Here is a 20,690-nt window from a genome sequence, read left to right on the forward strand (position 1 = left end):
CCAGTTGTTGTGATGGGATTTGAATCTATGCCCCCAGAGCTTTAGCCTGGCCCTCTAGATTACTAGTCCAGTGACATTACCACAAAGCCACCATCTCCTGATACTGCTGAAACCCCATTGCCAGCAGTTGTTCCTCACCTGCAAATGGGTGGTTAGCAACATTCCCCATCTCATTGTTCTTGTAGTATGCGTGTGAATTGTCTGTGTGTGTGCCCTTTAAATCTTTAAAGGAGCTGACTTGTGCACCACCTACATAGAAAGATTTAGATTGCAGCTCAACTTTGGGGAGCGTTGATTGGAAATTGGACATACGGTGGGTGTGGGCATTTTGATTGCCCCAATGATGCTCGATGCCTCCTGATGAATTTCTCAGGTGGGCCTCTAAAAAGGCGAGTGGACCGTCCACCTCAAAGCGAAGGAAGGCTGGTCTTTTCGATCCACTCCAGTTACAGGGCCCCAGTTACAATTTTCAGGTACAAATGGGTGCCGAGAGCGCTCACCCACCTGTACCAGGCTGTCAGCAGCTGAACTTGGAGGCAGTCGTCTGGGAATTTGTGGATTTTATTTTTGTAGCAGAGGCGTTCTCATTGGGCCCGCAAAGTAGATCTGACCCACTTTCAGCCCAATGGCGAACCCCTCTGGCAACACTCTGAGGAAGATGGGGGAAGGCTACGGGTTATGGAGAAATGGCAGAAAATTGGTAAAGGTACAAAGCAGCCATGAATCTAGTTGAATGGCCAAGCAGGTTTAAGGGGCTGAATGGTCGCTGAATCTCCTAGTGAATGTATTTCACGTGTCCATGTGGAAATGGGTTTTGAGGAAAGAACAATCTCCAAGCTTCTTGTCTATGACTGTTCTGGTTGGGCAGGCAATTCAGTTATCTCCCTTGTGTTTCAGTATTATTCCTGCTCGGCATCTTGTGGAAGGTGCGGAAGTTACAAAGTTTGACGCTCAAGACTTCATTCGGTCTTTGCTAAAGAAACTTGAACTGGAAAAGGTAAAGGCACCTTTTTAGTCTGGTTTGTATGTTGGATTCAATTCTCTTGTTTGGTGATGACAGTGATGTTTTTCTATTATTACTAAATGGCACGGCAGGTTGAATGGAGCGGGGCTGTGGGCAGAGCACCAGTGTGGAGGTGGGGACTATGGGCTGGGCCCTGGAGGGGAGCGGGGGCGAGGCACTGGTGCGGAGCGGGGACTGCAAGTCAGGCCCAACTCCATCTGCTAAGTGTCTGTTCTGATCTGGGTTGAAGCGGGAGACATCACTGGGGATGAAATTGGTCTTGGGAAGTAGAATAAAATGAGCAATAACATATCACCGGCTTGTATTCCATCTCACCCTGTTTTCTTTGAAATACTTCAATTGGAAGGAGAATCAGGCTGGGTCCTGCACACTGCTACTCCTGAAGATAATTTGTCACCATTATTGAAGAAATTGACCCCCTCACCCATCAGTCCCTGTCCAAAGTGCACTCTTAACAGCTTGACAAAGACTGTGAGAAGGAAAATAGTGTTGGGATGAGGCTCACTTATTTCCTACTTTTGGAGATATTCTTGTTGCCATGTTTATTTAAAGCAGGAGGGCTTTAATGTGTAAGAATGGGAATATCTGCTGCTCCCGAGCATCTCCAGGTACCCGGCACAGAATGGACAAGAGGTTGAAGCTTGAGGATAAGGCCGTTTTTCACTCAGTTGGCTGATGAACGTTGTCTGAGGTGATGAGCGAACACAATTTAGAGGAAAGTTTCCCAAAGTAAATCCAACAGGTGCTAAGGTGCCGTCTCAGCGGGTCTCCGCATCTGTCAATGAAAAAGACAGGTTATCACTGAATGGAGATGGTTGGGAAACAGCGTAGCTCATTGTTTTCTCCTTTTCCTTCTCTCTACATGTGGCACTTGTCACCGACAGTTCCAGACGTGTGTCGTGCGTCACTGCAGGAACGCCTTTGGTTGTGCACTTCAACACAACTCGGGCTGGAGAATCGTTTACTCGGGGGATACCATGCCGTGTCCAGCTCTCGTCCAAGCAGGTCAGTTTAATAATATTGATTCTGCAGAGCTGATGTTCAGGTGAAGTAAAACATTGGTCTAAATCCTCTTTTTTTCAGGAAGCACAGGAACATTGGGAAGGGACCAGGCCATTCAGCCCTTGTGTTTGTTTTCTCAGTCAATGAGATTGTGTATCTTACCTCCATTCGGCAGCTTTGGCTCCATATTCTTTTCCTACCCATCCAGCAAAAATCAGTTCTTCTTGGATTTAAAGTTATTAGTCCACTCTATGAATGAGGTGTTTCCTGACTTCTCTTCTCAAAGTCTTGACTCCGATTTTAAGGTTATGTCCCCTTGTCCTAGACTCGCCCAACAATGGAAGAATCTTCTCTCCATCTCCCCTCTCTCTGTTCCTTTCAAAATCTTAAAAAGCTCAATTAAATCACTCTTTTTTTACTTTCTACACTCCAGTCTCTTCTAATTTAACATTTGAAGCCTTGGTAACATTCCGGTAAAAGTGGCCATGTTGTGTATTTTTTTTTCCTGATATCTGCCAACTTTTTGAAGCCTGTCCATTTTGGCTTTGCATTGTATTCCCTGCATGTTGAATTATGACTCCCCCAATCCAGCGCCAGATGTTTTGGGTGTTAAATATAATGCCCGGTGGGGTTTGGTTAATAAAGATAAAAGCCCCGAGTTAGTTTTGAGGCTCATCTACATAACTGTGACCTCTCTACTTGAGGTCAATGGCAGCGTCGGGCTCTTCCCCCTTGTTTGCTGTGTTCATCCACTGCCCCCCTCGTGCCTTTTTAATGAGGGATTTCTGTTGGATAGTGATGCGCCGACCAGCTGCGTTTGTCAGCCATGGCTGACCAGGAATGTGTTCCGCTCTTACCCACTGCCATGCGTGTATTAGAAGGAAGATAAAAAGGAAATTAATTATTAATTTTTATGACACTGGTGTTTTAGCCACCTTTTTGATTTATTAATCTGCCTTCTCAGATTGGATTGAAACATCTAAATTGTTGGGGAAAACCAGGCTTCTGTGTGTGGTGCCATTTTGTAGCAACTTTTAACTTCTTAGCACAGATTATTTTCACTGCTGTGGCAGACAGGTTTTCGGCACACATGCCAGATAAAGGTTAGTGCCAAATTCCCTTTGGTACAACAAGGTACTTGCTGTTAGTTTTCTCTGTCTGAGGTACTTCCCAATCTCTCGTGACGTTCCCATGAGTGTTGGACGTTATGTAGCACAAATTGAAGACAGTTGTTTTAGACCGTGTGGGAGAGCTCGTAAACATGTTTGATAAATGTTATGACCGCAGCTGATGTTGGTGTCGATCAAGCCAGACCCCCGAATGAATTCTGCCTCTTTGATCGTCAACCTTTCGTTTAATTGTGAAAGCGAGGAGGAAAAACTACTGACCTCAAAAGCTTAGAACTCCAATAACCCCCATTAGAATGTTAAAAATGAAAAAAATATATATTAAAAAAAAAACTTTAAGTACACAAGGTGAAATTTACAGTTTATAAAGTCTTCCAGAACAACCCCTAAAAAACATGCTTGATCAAAAGTACAGAATTAAACCACCTTCTTGGCAATAGCCCCTTATAATTCTTATCTAATAAAATCCTTGCCCTTAAACACCTTTCTGCACTCAACTTCTCCAAATATAGAAATCTTATGTTTTTTCATTTTGCCTCTACTTTTGGGTAAATAAAGTTTAATATGCTCACTCTCTACTCTCTCTCTCTCACTCACGCTCTCTCTCACTCACGCTCTCTCTCACTCACGCTCTCTCTCACTCACGCTCTCTCTCACTCACGCTCTCTCTCACTCACGCTCTCTCTCACTCACGCTCTCTCTCACTCACGCTCTCGCTCACTCACGCTCTCGCTCACTCACGCTCTCGCTCACTCACGCTCTCGCTCACTCACGCTCTCGCTCACTCACGCTCTCGCTCACTCACGCTCTCGCTCACTCACGCTCTCGCTCACTCACGCTCTCGCTCACTCACGCTCTCGCTCACTCACGCTCGCTCTCACTCACTCACGCTCGCTCTCACTCACTCACGCTCGCTCTCACTCACTCACGCTCGCTCTCACTCACTCACGCTCGCTCTCACTCACGCTCTCACTCACTCACGCTCACACTCACTCACGCTCACACTCACTCACGCTCAAAATATAATCACAAAAATAGAAAAAATACATCTCTCATCACATGAAGCATTTCTAATGCTGTCAATCTGGGGCAAAAACATAGTACATAGAACATTTCAGCGCAGTACAGGCTCTTCGGCACTCGATGTTGCGCCGACCTGTGAAACCACTCTAAAGCCCATCTACACTATTCCCTTATCGTCCATATGTCTATCCAATGACCATTTGAATGCCCTTAGTGTTGGTGAGTCCACTACTGTTGCAGGCAGGGCATTCCACGCCGTTACTACTCTCTGAGTAAAGAACCTACCTCTGACATCTGTCTTATATCTATCTCCCCTCAATTTAAAGCTCTGTCCCCTCGTGCTAGGCATCACCATCCGAGGAAAAAGGCTCTCACTGTCCACCTTATCCAATCCTCTGATCATTTTCTTTGCCTCAATTAAGTCACCTCTTAACCTTCTTCTCTCTAACGAAAACAGCCTCAAGCCCCTCGGCCTTTCCTCATAAGATCTTCCCTCCATACCAGGCAACATTCTGGTAAATCTCCTCTGCACCCTTTCCAATGCTTCCACATCCTTCCTATGATGCGGCGACCAGAATTGCACGCAATACTCCAAATGCGGCCGCACCAGAGTTTTGTGCAGCTGCAACATGACCTCATGGCTCCGAAACTCAATCCCTCTACCAATAAAAGCTAACACACTGTACGCCTTCTTAACAATCCTCTCAACCTGGGTGGCAACTTTCAGGGATCTATGTACATGGACACCGAGATCTCTCTGCTCATCCACACTGCCAAGAATCTTACCATTAGCCCAGTACTCTGTCTTCCTGTTATTCCTTCCAAAATGAATCATCTCACACTTTTCTGCATTAAACTCAATTTGCCACCTCTCAGCCCAGCGCTGCAGTTTATCTATGTCCCTCTGTAACTTGTAACATCCTTCTGCACTGTCCACAACTCCACCGACTTTAGTGTCATCTGCAAATTTACTCACTCATCCTTCTACGCCCCCCTCCAGGTCATTTATAAAAATGACAAACAGCAGTAGCCCCAAAACAGATCCACTAGTAACTGGACTCCAGTCTGAATATTTCCCATCAACCACCACCCTTTGTCTTCTTCCAGCTAGCCAATTTCTGATCCAAACTGCTAAATCACCCTGAATCCCATGCCTCCGTATTTTCTGCAGTAACCTACCGTGGGGAACCTTATCAAATGCTTTACTGAAATCCATATACACCACATCAACTGCTTTACCCTCATCCACCTGTTTGGTCACCTTCTCAAAGAACTCAATAAGGTTTGTGAGGCATGACCTACCCTTCACAAAACCGTGTTGACTATCTAATCAAATTATTCCTTTCCAGATGATTGTACATCCTATCTCTTATAAACCTTTCCAAGGTTTTGCCCACAACAGAAGTAAGGCTCACTGGTCTATAGTTACCGGGGTTGTCTCTACTCCCCTTCTTGAACAAGGGGACAACATTTGCTATCCTCCAGTCTTCTGGCACTATTCCTGTAGACAAAGATGACTTAAAGATCAAAGCCAAAGGCTCAGCAATCTGCTCCCTAGCTTCCCAGAGAATCCTAGGATAAATCCCATCCGGCCCAAGGGACTTATCTATTTTCACACTTTCCAGAATTGCTAACACCTCCTCCTTATGAACCTCAAGCCCTTCTAGTCTAGTAGCCTGAATCTCAGTATTCTCCTCATCAACATTGTCTTTTTCCTGTGTGAATACTGATGAAAAATATTCATTTAGCACTTCTCCTATCTCCTCGGACTTGAAGCACAACTTCACACTACTGTCCTTGACTTGCCCTACTCTTACCCGAGTCATTCATTTATTCCTGACATATCTATAGAAAGCTTTAGGGTTATCCTTGATCCTACCTGCCAAAGACTTCTCATGTCCCCTCCTGGCTCTTCTTAGCTCTCTCTTTAGGTCCTTCCTAGCTAACTTGTAACTATCGAGCACCCGAACTGAACCTTCATGTCTCATCTTTACATAAGCCTCCTTCTTCCTCCAGACAAGTGTTTCGACTGCTTTAGTAAACCACGGTTCCCTCGCTCGACCACCTCCTCCCTGCCTGACAGGTACGTACTTATCAAGGACACGCAGTAGCTGTTCCTTGAACAAGCTCCACATTTGCATTGTGCCCATCCCCTGCAGTTTTCCTCTCCATCCGATGCATTCTCAGTCATGCCTCATCGCATCATAATTGCCTTTCCCCCAGATATATCTCTTGCCCTGTGGTATATACCTATCCCTTTCCATCACCTAAAGTAAACCTAATCGAATTGTGGTCGCTATCACCAAATTGCTCACCTACCTCCAAATCTAACACCTGTCCTGTTCATTACCCAGTACCAAATCCAATATGGCCTCGCCTCTCGTTGGCCTATCTACATACTGTGTCAGGAAACCCTTCTGCACACATTGGACAAAAACGGACCCATCTAAAGTATTCCAACTATAGCGTTTCAGTCAATATTTGGAAAGTTAAAGTCCCCCATAACAATTACCCTGTTGCTTTCGCTCCTATCCAGAATCATCTTTGCAATCCTTTCCTCTACATCTCTGGAACTTTTCGGAGACCTATAGAAAACCCCTAACAGGGTGACCTCTCCTTTCCTGTTTCTAACCTCAGCCCATACTACCTCAGTAGACGAGTCCTCATCAAACGTCCTTTCTGCCACCGTAATACTGTCCTTGACTAACAATGCCACCCCTTCCCCTCTTTTACCACCTTCCCTGAGCTTACTGAAATATCTAAACCCCGGCACCTGCAACAACCACTCCTGTCCCTGCTCTATCCATGTCTCCGAAATGGCCACAACATCGAAGTCCCAGGTACCAACCCATGCCACAAGTTCACCCACCTTATCCCGGATGCTCCTGGCATTGAAGAAGACACACTTTAAACCACCTCCCTGCCTGCCGGTACACTCTTGCAACTTTGAAACCTTACTCATGACCTCACTACTCTCAACCTCCTGTATACTGGAGCTACAATTCATGTTCCCAAACCCCTGCTGAACTAGTTTATACCCTCCCGAAGAGCATTAGCAAATTTCCCCCCCAGGATATTGGTACCCCTCTGGTCCAGGTGTAGACCATCCCATTTGTAGAGGTCCCACTGACCCCAGAATGAGCCCCAATTATCCAGAAATCTGAAACCCTCCCTCCTGCACCATCCCAATATTGAATTACATCTCCTTGGATCAGTGCCAAAAGAATGTAAGATCATTTTGACTCCCTTGTGAATCAAAAATCCATTGAACTCGGCCTTGGATATACTTAGTGGCCCAACCTCCACTGCTCTCTGGAAGAGAATTCCAGAGACTTAATGACCCTCTGAGAGAATAAATTCCTCCTCATCACCATCTTAAATATTTTAAAACTGTGCCCCCTAATTCTAGATTCCTTCACAGGAGTAAACATCCTCTCTGCATCCACCCTGTTGAGCCCCCTCAGAATCTTTTATGTTCCAATAAAATCACCTCATTCTTTTGGGCTCAAACTGCGCAACCTTTCCTCAGAAGTGTCATTTTAATGGAGAAGTCGCTAGATTTGAAGACCACCGCAGTTGCTCTTTGTTTGAACTGTTTCTGTCTGCTGAACAGGACAGAATGCAAACCTACTGATTCATGAGGCCACGCTGGAAGATGGGCTGGAGGAAGAGGCTGTTGAGAAAACTCACAGGTAAGGATGGGATTAGAGAACTGCTACGCTTGTTGACTTTACAACTCCCCTGGAAAGGTTGCACAAAATTGCTAAACCTAACCGCCATGTCTTGCAGGAACTGTAGCTTTTTTTTTTTGAAGCAAAGGATAAATTTCCGCTTCTCTGGTGATTGGACAGCATTGATCGAAAGAATGCCAGGAAGTACCGAGATTTAGATCTGGATTTTCGCAGAGTCGGAATGACTCCAGAGCCATTTAAAAATGATGGGTGGAACCCAATTCCAGGATTCCTGCCCCCATTTTGGGCTCCTCGATGTTTCTGGCAGCAAGCCTGCACCTTGCATTCCCGACTTGTTCAGCTCCATTGTGGGTGTAGGCATCTCTTAGAGCCCCAGTGATTTAGTGGAACTGAGCCAGCTACTTAATGATTCATGGTTTGTGGGTCTCTGAGAGGAGTTGTGAACCATTGTCTGGATTCGGGAATTCTTTACAAAGGTAACATCAAAGGTTCATATCTATTTCTCTCCATGCCAACTCCCCAACACACGCTCTCACATGGCCCCTTTTTAGCTCCTTGTCAAATCATCCCCCATTCCGTGCATTTTCCCCATGGCCACTAGTAGCCCTTTGCCACCTCATTGCCAACTTGTCACCCTACTTACCCTTTAGTCCCCATGCCAACTCACAGCCATTGCATGCCGACTTATCCAATATACACTATGTACAGAACCAATTAACACTCTGGATTAGACTTGACTGCGATTGTGCCTTCCATAAATGCAGTCCCTTCTTTCCTTATGGGATAGAAGCAGCAGTAGGCAGTTTTGGCCCTCAAACCTGCACATCTTTAGACTGGGAGGAAACCGAAGCACCTGGGGGATACCTACGCAGACATGGGGGAAAATGTGCAAACTCCACATAGACAGTCACCCCAGGTCGGAATTGAACCCCGGTCCCTAGTGTGGTGAGGCAGCAGTGCTAACCACTGTGCCACCAGATGCCTTTAAGTACACAATGTACACTGGTTTCGCTTTATCCATCTTGCTTGTTACATTCTCAAAGAACCCAATTTGTCAAACATAATTTCCAGTTCATAAAACCATGTTGACTCTGCTTGATTGTGTCTGTCCTGATAGTACTTCATAGAATTTACAGTGCAGAAGGAGGCCATTCAGCCCATCGAGTCTGCACTGGCCCTTGGAAAGAGCGCCCACTTAAGCCCACACCTCCACCTCATCCCTGTAACCCAGCAACCCCACTCCACCTTTTTGGACACTTAAGGGCAATTTATCATGGCCAATCCACCTAATCTGCACATCTTTAGATTCTGGGGGCTAAACCCATGCAATCGCGGGGAGAATATGGAAACTCTGCACGCACAGTGACCCAGAGCTGGGATCGAACCTGGGACCTCGGTGCCGTGAGGCAGCAGTGCTAACCACTGTGCCGCCATGCTGCCCCCCTTATTTTACAGCTTAACCTATTTTCTTAGTCTATATTATCCAACTACCCTTGCAATTGCCTTGATTTAAGTTTACGGCATTATGTTCAGACATGTTTCCCACGTCAAACTGATTCTCAACATTCTATTATGTACTGGTTGCTTTTCCTGAGAAAGTCCTTTGCTGTGAGATCATGGCTAATCTTCCAGCTCAAACCCCGTTTCCCGCCCCACCACTTCTGAGTTTCAAGAAACAGTTGGATAAGCATTTAACGGATCTAAGGTTCAGGCAGAAAGCAGGATTAGGCTATTGAGTTGGATGGTCAGCCATGATCATGATGAATGGCCGAGCAGGCTCGAAGGGTCAAATGGCCTCATTGTACTCCTATTTTCTATGTTTCTAAACTCCAAAGAGTATAGGGCCAGTTTACTTAATGTCATCAGACAACCCTCTCATCCCAAGGAGCCAATCTAATGACTCCTTGCTGTACCAAAACTGTGCGCAGTGCTCGATGTGTGATCTCGCCAAAAGTACAATTGTTGCAAGACTTATTCTTGTACTCCAGTCCCTTTCCAATTAAGGCCAACATGTCTTTTGCCTTTTTAATTGCTGACTGTACCTCCATGCCAATATAAACATTTACATGTTTCACCTTTTAAGAACTATTTTCTATTGTTGCGACCAAAGTGAGTGACCTTGCGCTTCCCCACATTATATTCCATCTGCCACCTGTTGCCCATTCATTTAACCTGTCTTTATCTCTTTGGAGCCTCACTATGTCCACCTCAGTTTGCATTTCCACCTAGCTTTGTATCATCAGCAATGAGACAAGTGAAAACTCTTGCAGTTTTGACTATCTGCTCAAATTCTTCTGTACTTGTACATGAGTGTAATTTTGTCTTTGTGTTTTATTAAGATTAGGTATCTTCATCCTAGTGACGACGTTTCTCATTTTTTGTTCTCATTGCCATCAAAGACTCCCATTATCTAATATAGCACAATATTGAGGGTTAATCTCCTTCCCCTCTCGTTCAGCAATGTGCCTTAATCTCTACATCTTTTGAGGGTACAAGAGAGTGTTTGTAAAATGATGTGGGTACAATAGTTCTTGATGGAATTGGGGCTATACCTCAGTACTAAACCCAACCAATAGGCATTCCAAAGGGACAGACAGATGCCAGTATTGGCCGAACGATCGGAACCTTAGTTACATATTTGTCTTGATACCAACCAGATTGAATTCTCAGGCAAATTGGCATTGTGTGCTGTTCGTATTGTGAGGTAGTATTTGGCAGTGGTTCTGTGACATGAACCATAGATATCGAAAGAGGCTAGTTTTGAAGAACTCCGAAGCTGCTGCTTTAAATGAATAAGAACAAAAGGAAGAGGAGCTGGAATAGGCCATTCATCCCATTGAACCTGCTCCGCCATTCAATAAGATCATAAGGCCATAAGACATAGGAGCAGAATTAGGCCACTCGGCCCATCGAGTCTGCTCCGCCATTCAATCATGGCTGATATTTTTCTCCGCCATTCTCCTACCTTCTCCCATAACCCTTGATACCCTTATTAATCAAGAACCTATCTATCTCTGTCTTAAAGGCACTCAGTAATTTGGCCTCCACAGCCTACTACGGCAGAGTTCCACAGATTCATCACCCTCTGGCTGAAGAAGTTCCTCCTCATCTCTGTTTTGTAGGATCGTCCCGTTAGCCTGAGATTGTGTCCTCTGGTTCTAGTTCTTCCTACAAGTGGAAACATTCTCTCCACGTCCACTCTATCCAGGCCTCGCAGTATCCTTTAAGTTTCAATAAGATCTCCCCCCTTCATCCTTCTAAACTCCAATGAGTACAGACCCAGCGTCCTCAACAGTTACTCATACGACAAGCTCTCTGTTCCAGGGATCATTCTTGTGAACCTTCTCTGGACCCTTTCCAAGGCCAGCACATCCTTCCTTCGATGTGGGGCCCAAAACTGCTCAAAATACTCCAAATCGTGTCTGACCAGAGTCTTATACGGCCTCAGAAGTACATCCCTGGTCTTGTATTTGAGCCTTCTCGACATGAATGCTGACATTGTATTTGCCTTCCTAACTGCCGACTGAACCTGCACGTTAACCGTAAGAGAACCTTGAACAAGGACTCCCAAGTCATGATTGATCAGATTGTGACTTTATTGTCACTTTCTTGCCCCCCCACCTCAGCCCTTGAAGTTGAAAATCTATCTATTTCAATCTTTTAATATACTCGATGGGCCAGCCTCCCCCTCCACTGCTCTCTGGAAGAGAATTCCAAACAGTAACTATCCTCTGTGAGGAAGTTCCTCGTCCATTTTAGTTGACACTCCTTATTTTAAACCATTCTTTCGAGTTCCAGATGCCCCCGTGAGAAGAAGTATACTCTCCGCAACCAGCCTGTCAAGTCCCCTCAGAATCCTATGTTTCAATAAAACCACCTGTCATTGGTCTAAACTCCAAGGAATATAGACCCAACCTGCTAAACCTTTTCTCGTCGAACAAACCCTTCATCCCAGGAAGCCTCGTGAACCTTCTAACTGTTTCTAATGCAGATCTCCTTTGGGGTAGCACGGTGGCACAGTGGTTAGCACTGCTGCCTCTACAGCTCCAGGATCCCAGGTTCAATTCTGGCCTTGGGTGACTGTGGGGAATTTGCGCTTTCTCGCCGTGTCTGCATGGGTTTCCTCCGGGTGTTCCGGTTTCTTCCCAATGTCCAAAAATGTGCAGGTAAGGTGGATTGGCCATACTAAATTGCCCCTTAAGTGTCCAAATGTTAGGTAGGGTTGCTGGGTTGCAGGGATAGGGTGGAGGGGTGGGCTTAAGTCGGGTGCTCTTTCCAAGGGCCGCTGAAGACTCGATGGGCTGAAATGCCTCCTTCTGCACAAAATTCTATGAGAAAAGCTATTGGCCACTCTTTTGCACTTCTGGAGCCTGACTGGGTTCATTAATGGAAGGAATGACTACATTTTATGCTTTTTGATTGGGCAGAGGAACGGGCACTCAGTCCTTGAACCATATATTTTTTTAAAACGGTTTCACTTCAGGATTGGTCGAGCAGTGTTGGTCCTCCCACTAAAATCCGAATTCCTTGAGATGTGACATTTTGAATCTTTGAGGAGGAAGGAAAAGATCAGATATTGCAATAGTGGAAGTCCGAAAAGAGTGCTGTGTCCAGAATTACCTGGGATGTGAGGGAAAAATAATAAGTTCAGGTGAAAAGAAATGAAGCTAATGAAGATTAACTGGACATGTGGCTATAAAGAAATTACCTTGAATGTTTTTTTTTCCGATTTAAGGAGCAATTTTGCGTGGCCAATCCACCTACCCTGCACATCTTTGGGCTGTAGAGGTGTAGCCAGTGCAGGCATGGGGAGAATGTGAAAATTCCACAGGGACAGCGACTCGGGTCTTCGGTGCCGTGAGGCAGCAGTGCTAACCCTGCGCCACGATGCCGCCCTGTCTTGGATGTTTATACACTTGATTGGTGTCAATACTACAGAAAATAAATGATGGACTATATTATCCACACACGGGTGCCTGAGGAGCTGATCAAACATGACTTACGGACAGGGCTTCCTCTGCTCTAAAGCTGAGGGGAAGGATTTTGCCCTTTGGTTCGACATTCCTATTCAGGGAAAATAGGGGGTGAAAACCCTGCGCTGTGTGGAGAACATTCCCTCCTGCTGGGCAACTATTTTGACTGAATTAGTTAATTCGTGCCAAAGCGTGAGCTTGACAACCAATTAATGCCAACAGGAGGCTCTCCAGCTTGAAGGAAAATAAACCTGCAGTTTGTGTAAGACAGAGGGTGTCTGGATTTTGGAGGCGGCCTATCTCCAAATTTTTCAGCTTTCCAATTAAAAGATGTCTTCAGAAAGGCGGGACCCCTTGGGGATGGCCTGAAATTAGGCAGGCGGGAAGGCTTCAAGGCCCACCTGGAGCCACTGGTCAGCTGCTCGAAGGCTGTCCCTCGGCAGCTGGTGTAGTGCTCGAAGCCTCCTGAGGCCTGAGTGGCAACTGGAATTTTCTTACAAAAGGCCTTAATACGTCTTTAACATCTCAATTGACTACACGCCTACTTCGCTTCTCCCTCCCTGCCCCCCTCCTCCCTACATCACGGTTGAATGATCCTGTTCAAGGAGCTGGCACAAACACATTGAGTTTTTAATGAGAAGGAAGATCATCCTACATGGCCTACTGGCTTCAGCTTTCTCATAGATCCTTCATCGTCTTCTCTTGATCCATGGCTCTGAAACTTCCAGCTTCTTTGATTTGTTCTAATTTCCCTTGTGTTTACCCAAGTGGAACAAAGCTAATGAGCATGCTGCTTTTAATTAAGCTCACTTGTAATTAAACTTTCCCTGCAGACTTTTTCAATAAATTCTTTGTGATTGGGGCTTACTTTATAAACTTTATGTTGAATATTAATTTGCAGCCTTCGATTCTGATAGTTTAACCCGCTGTCGCTCTCCATCACCTGAATAGCGATCATTTGGAGGACAAATTATTTCTCATGCTGATCCACTTGTGACAGCAACACCTTGAATTCCTTTCACTACATTCACCAGGACATTGCACTCCATGTTACAAATCACTCATCCCAGTATTAGTTGACACTGCTGTTCTGCCAGCCTCCTGTTTTAACGCTTTGTCTGTTCTCTCCTTGCTTCAGCACCACCTCACAAGCCATTGATGTCGGTATGCAGATGAATGCCAAGTTTATAATGTTAAATCATTTCAGCCAGAGATATGCCAAGATCCCCCTCTTCAGTGCTGACTTCAATGAGAAAGTTGGAATAGCTTTTGATCATATGAGGGTAAGTATGCTCTTATTTGAGTGTGTTTTGGATAGATTCACCATGGTTACGTGTTCTGCAATGCACTAACATGTCTATATGGGGGGCAAGGTAGCACAGTGGTTAGCACAGTTGCTTCGTAGCTCCAGGGTCCCAGGTTCGATTCCTGGCTTGGGTCACTGTATGTGCGGAGTCTGCACGTTCTCCCAGTGTCTACGTGGGTTTCCTCCGGGTGCTCTGGTTTCCTCCCACAGTCCAAAGATGTGCAGGTTAGGTGGATTGGCCATGCTAAAATTGACTTTAGTGTCCAAAAAAACAAATTTAAGTGGGGTTACTGGGTTACGGGGACAGGGGGTTACGGGGACAGGGTGGAGGTGTGGGCCTAGGTAGGGTGCTCTTTCCAAGGGCCGGTGCAGACTCAATGGGCCGAATGGCCTCATTCTACACTGTACATTCTACGATTCTATGAAAGAGAAACCTAGATGACATCAAACCTTCCGCTCCACTCAATGATTGGAGAAGTCACAGACACCTGCAGCCAAGTAATCCCTTGGGAGCAGGAAAAACTTCCATGACCCATATGTCGATGGCATAGTGATATTTTCACTGGTCTAGTAATTTAGAATTGCCCTGGGGACCTAAGTTTGAATCCCACCATGGCAGATGGTGACATTTGAATTTAATAAAAATCTAATGATGCCCATGGAAAGAAACATCTGGGAAGGAGATTTACCATCCTTAGCTGATCTGGTCTACATGTGACAATGTGATTCATCAGAACCTGGATATCATCAGCCTGTGAATCTGTAAGTAAACAAGCCTGTGGGTGGGGATTGTAGGGTATTAGAAGGGGAAGATTTGCAGTCACGAAACTGAAACAAAACATCACACCAGGTTCTGATGGATTTGCCCAATTTATCAAGGACAATTAGGGATAGGCTGGCTCAGCAGCAACACCCACCTCCCATGAGAAGAATAAAGAATGGGGACAATCTGGATAATTCCTTCCTGGGTCTGACTGGAGAGCTGTACAGAGAGCCAGCATGGATCTGCTGGACTGACTGATCTCAGATCTGTGCTGTTATACTTCTGGAATCATTCAAAACCAATCCAAGAAATGATATTGACTATTTTTATATGTGATCATTGTATAATGTTACATGGCACCGCAAATTCCTTGTTTAATGGTTAATTTCAATGATTCTATTGAGATTCATGCTGCAATTTGATCTCCATGGCAATGGAAACCTCCTGACAGCTTTGCATAGAGTCCTCATTGTTGATGGGCCAAGATTTTCGACTCTTCAATATGCAATATGGTGACACCGTCCTCCCCCTTTTAATAATGCGACTTGCGTGCCGTATTCATTGTGAAAACTCGACTCTAATCCAAAAATCATTTCCGCGCAGGTTCGGTTTGACGATTTTGCAGTGGTGCCTAAACTCATCCCCCCCCTCAAAGCCCTTTTTGCGGATGAGATTGAAGAGATGGAGGAACGCCGCGAGAAGCGAGAGCTTCGACAACTGAAGGAAGCCCAGAGCTCTTTGAGTACAAATGGGCCTGTGGCCCAGGGACCAAAGTGCACTCTGAGCATTGCTGATGCAGTCACCAAAAAGAAACACAAAGTTGATGACACTGATCAAGACCTGGACCACAAAAAAATTAAACTAACCTGAGATACCTCTGGAAAATAATTAATTTGAAAGATCTGGATCATTACCCTGGATGGATAATGTATAGGAAAGCATTCCCATCGTGCGTGACAAGAGATTGATTTGAATTTGGTCCATAAATGAAATATTGTGCATAGTTTTTGCCAACAGGGTAATAATGACTGTGGCTTGAAATAATTCAAACTATATTTTGTTTTTTATTTGTCATAGTAATTTATTTATGAGTTGGGGGCCCAGATAGCTATACACCTTTAAACCAGCCCCACCCCGCCACTACCTGATGTCTTTCCAGATATCTCAAATAAAGAAATGGGGCAAACGGCCTATATTTTTCCCACTCCAAATGTGGAGAACAAATAATCTGAAGTGTTATGTTGAATTTGGGGTTGGGAATCGTATGCCTGAAGTGTTTTTTTAAAAGGTACCTTTTTATTTTTGATTTGCCTTATGGGAAGTGGGTTCCCCATAAGGGCTCCTTCCACGTTTGCTTCCAATCTACCACTGTTGCTCTGAAGTGCTATCTACATGGGGCAACGAACGTGGCCAAATTCATTTGGCATCTGACTCCTCCCTCCCTTGGGAATGCACCGTCAGAAAGAATTCCTGTTGCGATGAGGAACTTCCTTGTTTTGAGTGGAGTGGATCGGGAAATTCCCATGCCTTATTCCATAACTGGGATCGTGTGCATCAATCTCCAATTATGGTATTTATTGCAAGGATGAGTAAAAATTATTTTTTGACATCTGCAGAATGGACCGCAAGCAGTCTTCATGAAGATGATCATAAACTTTCACTTTGTCATTAGTGCTTGTACCAGGTGTATAATTTATTTTAAAACCAGAGTTGAATCTTTAGAATAATAAACCAACTTCTTGCCAATTTATGATGCTGTATGACAATATTGGTTTATCAGTTATTGTATGACAATATTATACTTTGGTTTATCAGTTATTTAAAAAAAACAATGTTCAGGTCACCATTGCTGCAATAACAGTGGTGAAAGAAATATGGACAGTAAGTAGCTTGCGATTCTTGCCAAACCCATTATCATGCTTAAGATTTATTTTGATTCCGATTTCACCTTTGTCTACTTTTTTTAGCTGAATGTGTTGCTATTTCAAAATTGTGGTGGTGTTTTGGGGATTTCTTTTGTGAAAACTAATTTTGCTTTGAGGAGTCATTACGAATATGAATTAGGATCATAGGAGACCACTAAGCCTGGCCTGCACCACACCATTCACTAAGATTATGGCTGATCTGATTGTAACCTCAACTCCACATTCCATCTTCCCTTCAATAACCCATCACCCACTTGCTTATTGAGAATCTATTTACCTCTTCATAAAAATATTCAAAGGCTCTGCTTCCAATGGATTTTGAGCAAGACCATTCCAAAGACTTGTGACTTTTAGAGACACAAATTCTCATCTCTGTCTTGAATGGGTGACCTATTATTTTTAAACAGGGACCCCTTGTTCTAGATTCTGCCACAAGAGGATTTACCCTGTCCACATTCACCCTGTCAAGACCCCTCAGGATCTTCTATGTTTCAAGTTGCCTCGTACTCTTCTAAATGTGAGTAGATGCAAGTCTAGTCTGTCTATAGTCTTTCCTCGTAACCCAACCCGCTCATTCCAGGTATTAGTCTAGTAAATTCCTCAGAACTAATCCAATGCATTTATATCCTTCCTTTAAATGGGACCAATATTGTACACAGTGCTCCAAATCTAGTTTCACCAATGTCCTGTATAACTGATGAGTAACCTCCCTACTTTTGTGTCCAATTTGCATCCAATGATAAACGATAACATTCTATTAGTTTTCCTAATTACCTTGCTGTACTTGCATCCTAACCTTTTGTGATTCATGCACAAGGACATGTTTTGGCAATATGTTGCCTTATTATTCTTCCTGCCAATTGGTCAATTTCACCTTTTTCCACATACTCCCATTTGTCAGATCTTTGCTCACTGATTTAACCTATTTATATATTTTTGTTTCCTCCTTGCGTCCTCTTCACAACTTACTTTCCTACCTATAAAAGAACAATGCAGCACAGGAACAGGCCCTTCGGCCCACCAAGCCTGTACCGGTCATGGTACCAACCTTTGTCAAAACCCTCAGCACTTCCTTGTGCCGTATCCCTCTATACCCATGTGCTTGTCAGGGTGTCTTTTGAATATCATTAATGTATCTGCTTCCACAACCTCCCCTGGCAATGCATTCCAGGCGCTCATTACCCTCTGTGTAAAAAAACCTGCCTCGCACATCTCCTCTAAACTTTGCCCCACGGACCTTAAACCTATGTCCCCTGGTGACTGACCCCTCCACCCTGGGAAATAATGTCTGCTCATCCACTCTATCCACACCCCTCATAATCTTGTAGAGCTCTATCAGGTCACCCCTCAATCTCTGTCTTTTTAATGAAAACAGTCTGAGTCTATTCATCCTCTCCACATAGCTAAGTCCCTCCAGACTAGGCAACATCCTGGTAAACCTCTTCTGCACCCTCTCCAAAGCCTCCAGTGTGGCGACCAGAATTGTGCGCAATATTCCAAGTGCGGCCTTACCAAGGTTCTGTATAACTGTAGCATGACTTGCCACTTTTTATACCCTATGCCCTGTCCAATGAAGGCAAGCATTCCGTATGCTTTCTTGACTACCTTGTCCACTTGTGTTGCCACCTTCAAAGATCTGTGGACTTGCACGCCCAGATCTTTCTGACTTTCTATATTCCGAAGAGTTTTACCATTTATGGTATATTTCCCCTCTGTCAGACCTACCAAAATGTATTACCTCCCATTTGTCCGGATTAAACTCCATTTGCCATTTCACTGCCCAAGTCTCCAACCTGTCTTTGTCCTGCTGTATCTTCTGACAATCCTCAACGCTATCTGCCACTCCGCCAACCTTGGTGTTATCAGCGAACTTACTGATCAGACCAGCTACATTTTCCTCCAAATTGTTTATGTACAGCTCAAACAACAGAGGCCCAAGCACCAATCCCTGTGGAATACCACCAGTCACAACCTTCCATTCAGAATAACACCCTTCTACTGCTACCCTTTGCCTTCTGTGACCGAGCCAGTTCTGTATCCATTTTAGCACCCCACCTCTGATTCCGTGTGACTTCATCTTTTGTACCAGTCTGCCATGATCAATCAATCAATCATCTTTGGCACCTCCTCAAAAAACTCAGATCAAGATAGTGAGGCATGACCTCCCCTTCACAAAACCATGCTGTCTATCGCTTATGAGTCCATTTATTTCCAAATGGTTATAAATTCTATCCCTGAAAATGCTCTCCAATAATTTACCTACTACCGACGTGAGGCTCACCGACCTATAGTTTCCAGGATTATCCCTGCTGCCTTTCTTACAACATCAGCCGTTGTCCAGTCCTCTGTGATCTCACCTGTAGCCAATGAGGATACAAAGATGTCAGTCAAGGCCCCAGCAATTTCCTCCCTTGTTTCGCTCTGTATTCTGGGATAAATCCCATCTGGCCCAGGAGACTTATGTACTTTAATATATTTGTATCAATCAGCAGATTTAGTAACCATTCCTCTGGTCGCTTCATCTAAGTCAGTGATATGTTGAGGCTCCAGAACTGATCCTTGTGGCATAGTGTGCCTTGTCAACTATGAAATGACCCATTTATGACTACTTTGTTCCCTGTTAGCCAGCCAATCTTCTATCTTTGCCAATATGTTATCCCTACACCATGAGCTTTTATTTTCCACAATAACTTTTGATGTGGCAGCTTATCAAATGTCTTCTGGAAACTAAGTACAGCATATCCACCCTTTAATTCACAGCACCTGTTATAGAATCATAGAATTTACAGTGCAGAAGGAGGCCATTCGGTCCATCGAGTCTGTACCGGCCCTTGAAAAGAGCACCCTACTTAAGCCCACATCTCCACCCTATCCCCGTAACCCTGCCTAAACTTTGGGACACTATGGCACAATTTAGCATGGCCAATCCACCTAACCTGCACATCTTCGGACTGTAGGAAGAAACCGGAGCACCCAAAAGAAACCCACGCAGACTCGGGGAGAAAGTGCAAACTCCACACAGTCACCCGAGGCCGGAATTGAACCTGGGTCCTTGGAGCTGTGAGGCAGCAGTGTTAACCACTGTGTCACCGTGCCACTCATACTTCGAAGACCTTCAATAAATTGGTTAAACATGTTTTCCCTCTCACAAAACCATGTTGACTCTGCCCAGTTACCTTGAATTTTCCAAGCCCTGCTGCTGTGACAGATTTTAGGTTAATTGGCCTATAGCTTTCTGCTTTCTTCCTCCCTTTTTGAATGAAGGAGTTGTATTTGCTATTTTATGATTTAATGGAGCCTTCCCTGAATCTAGGGAACTTTGGAAAATTAAATCAATTTAAGTTGATACATTATCAAACCTAAGAATGTGAGGGAGCTGAATGAATGAACATTTTTATGATCAGCGCCATATGAAATCATCCCTAAAGCATGTGTAATAGGGACACTCAAAACACGCATGGGGGTGGGGGAGTAAGAAGGAGTTGGTGGTTGTCCGCTGTGTGTACACTGCCCTCCCTGCACTCATTATTTCATAGCCTCCATAATAAGAAGGAAGTGGAAATTTTAACTTGAGGATCACTCCTGTATGTGCAGGGTGTCACTTCTAAATCATGCTGAATAATTATTTACCTGATTCTGTAAAAAATTTCAAACCCCGAGTCCGGGTATCGAATAGCACCACTTCTTTTTCACGGAACTATTGTTGCGCGAAGGCATGTTGTTCAATTTAATGTTTATTAATAAGCTGACATGGATAACACTGATGCTACCTTAATGGAGTGGAACGGCAGCTAAAGAAAATCGATAAACCTTACCTAATTATTCTGGCTTAATTAAGTCATCTCAAACAGAATA

At 44.5% G+C, this 20,690-nt stretch overlaps 1 protein-coding gene across 1 annotated transcript in view; it reads left to right on the top strand.

The window, feature by feature from the left end:
* Positions 1 to 16,660, top strand: part of elac2 (elaC ribonuclease Z 2) — a 73,431-nt gene extending 56,771 nt beyond the window's left edge. The window contains exons 20-24 of the mRNA XM_072483124.1: positions 898 to 997; positions 1,909 to 2,029; positions 7,790 to 7,868; positions 13,980 to 14,124; positions 15,514 to 16,660. Of these exons, the coding sequence (XP_072339225.1) occupies positions 898 to 997; positions 1,909 to 2,029; positions 7,790 to 7,868; positions 13,980 to 14,124; positions 15,514 to 15,780 (712 nt within the window). The 3' untranslated portion in view covers positions 15,781 to 16,660. The remainder of the gene's footprint in view (positions 1 to 897; positions 998 to 1,908; positions 2,030 to 7,789; positions 7,869 to 13,979; positions 14,125 to 15,513) is intronic.
* Positions 16,661 to 20,690: the final 4,030 nt, after the last annotated feature.

Source organism: Scyliorhinus torazame, chromosome 18, assembly GCF_047496885.1.
Source record: "Scyliorhinus torazame isolate Kashiwa2021f chromosome 18, sScyTor2.1, whole genome shotgun sequence".
Taxonomy (NCBI): Eukaryota; Metazoa; Chordata; class Chondrichthyes; order Carcharhiniformes; family Scyliorhinidae; genus Scyliorhinus; species Scyliorhinus torazame.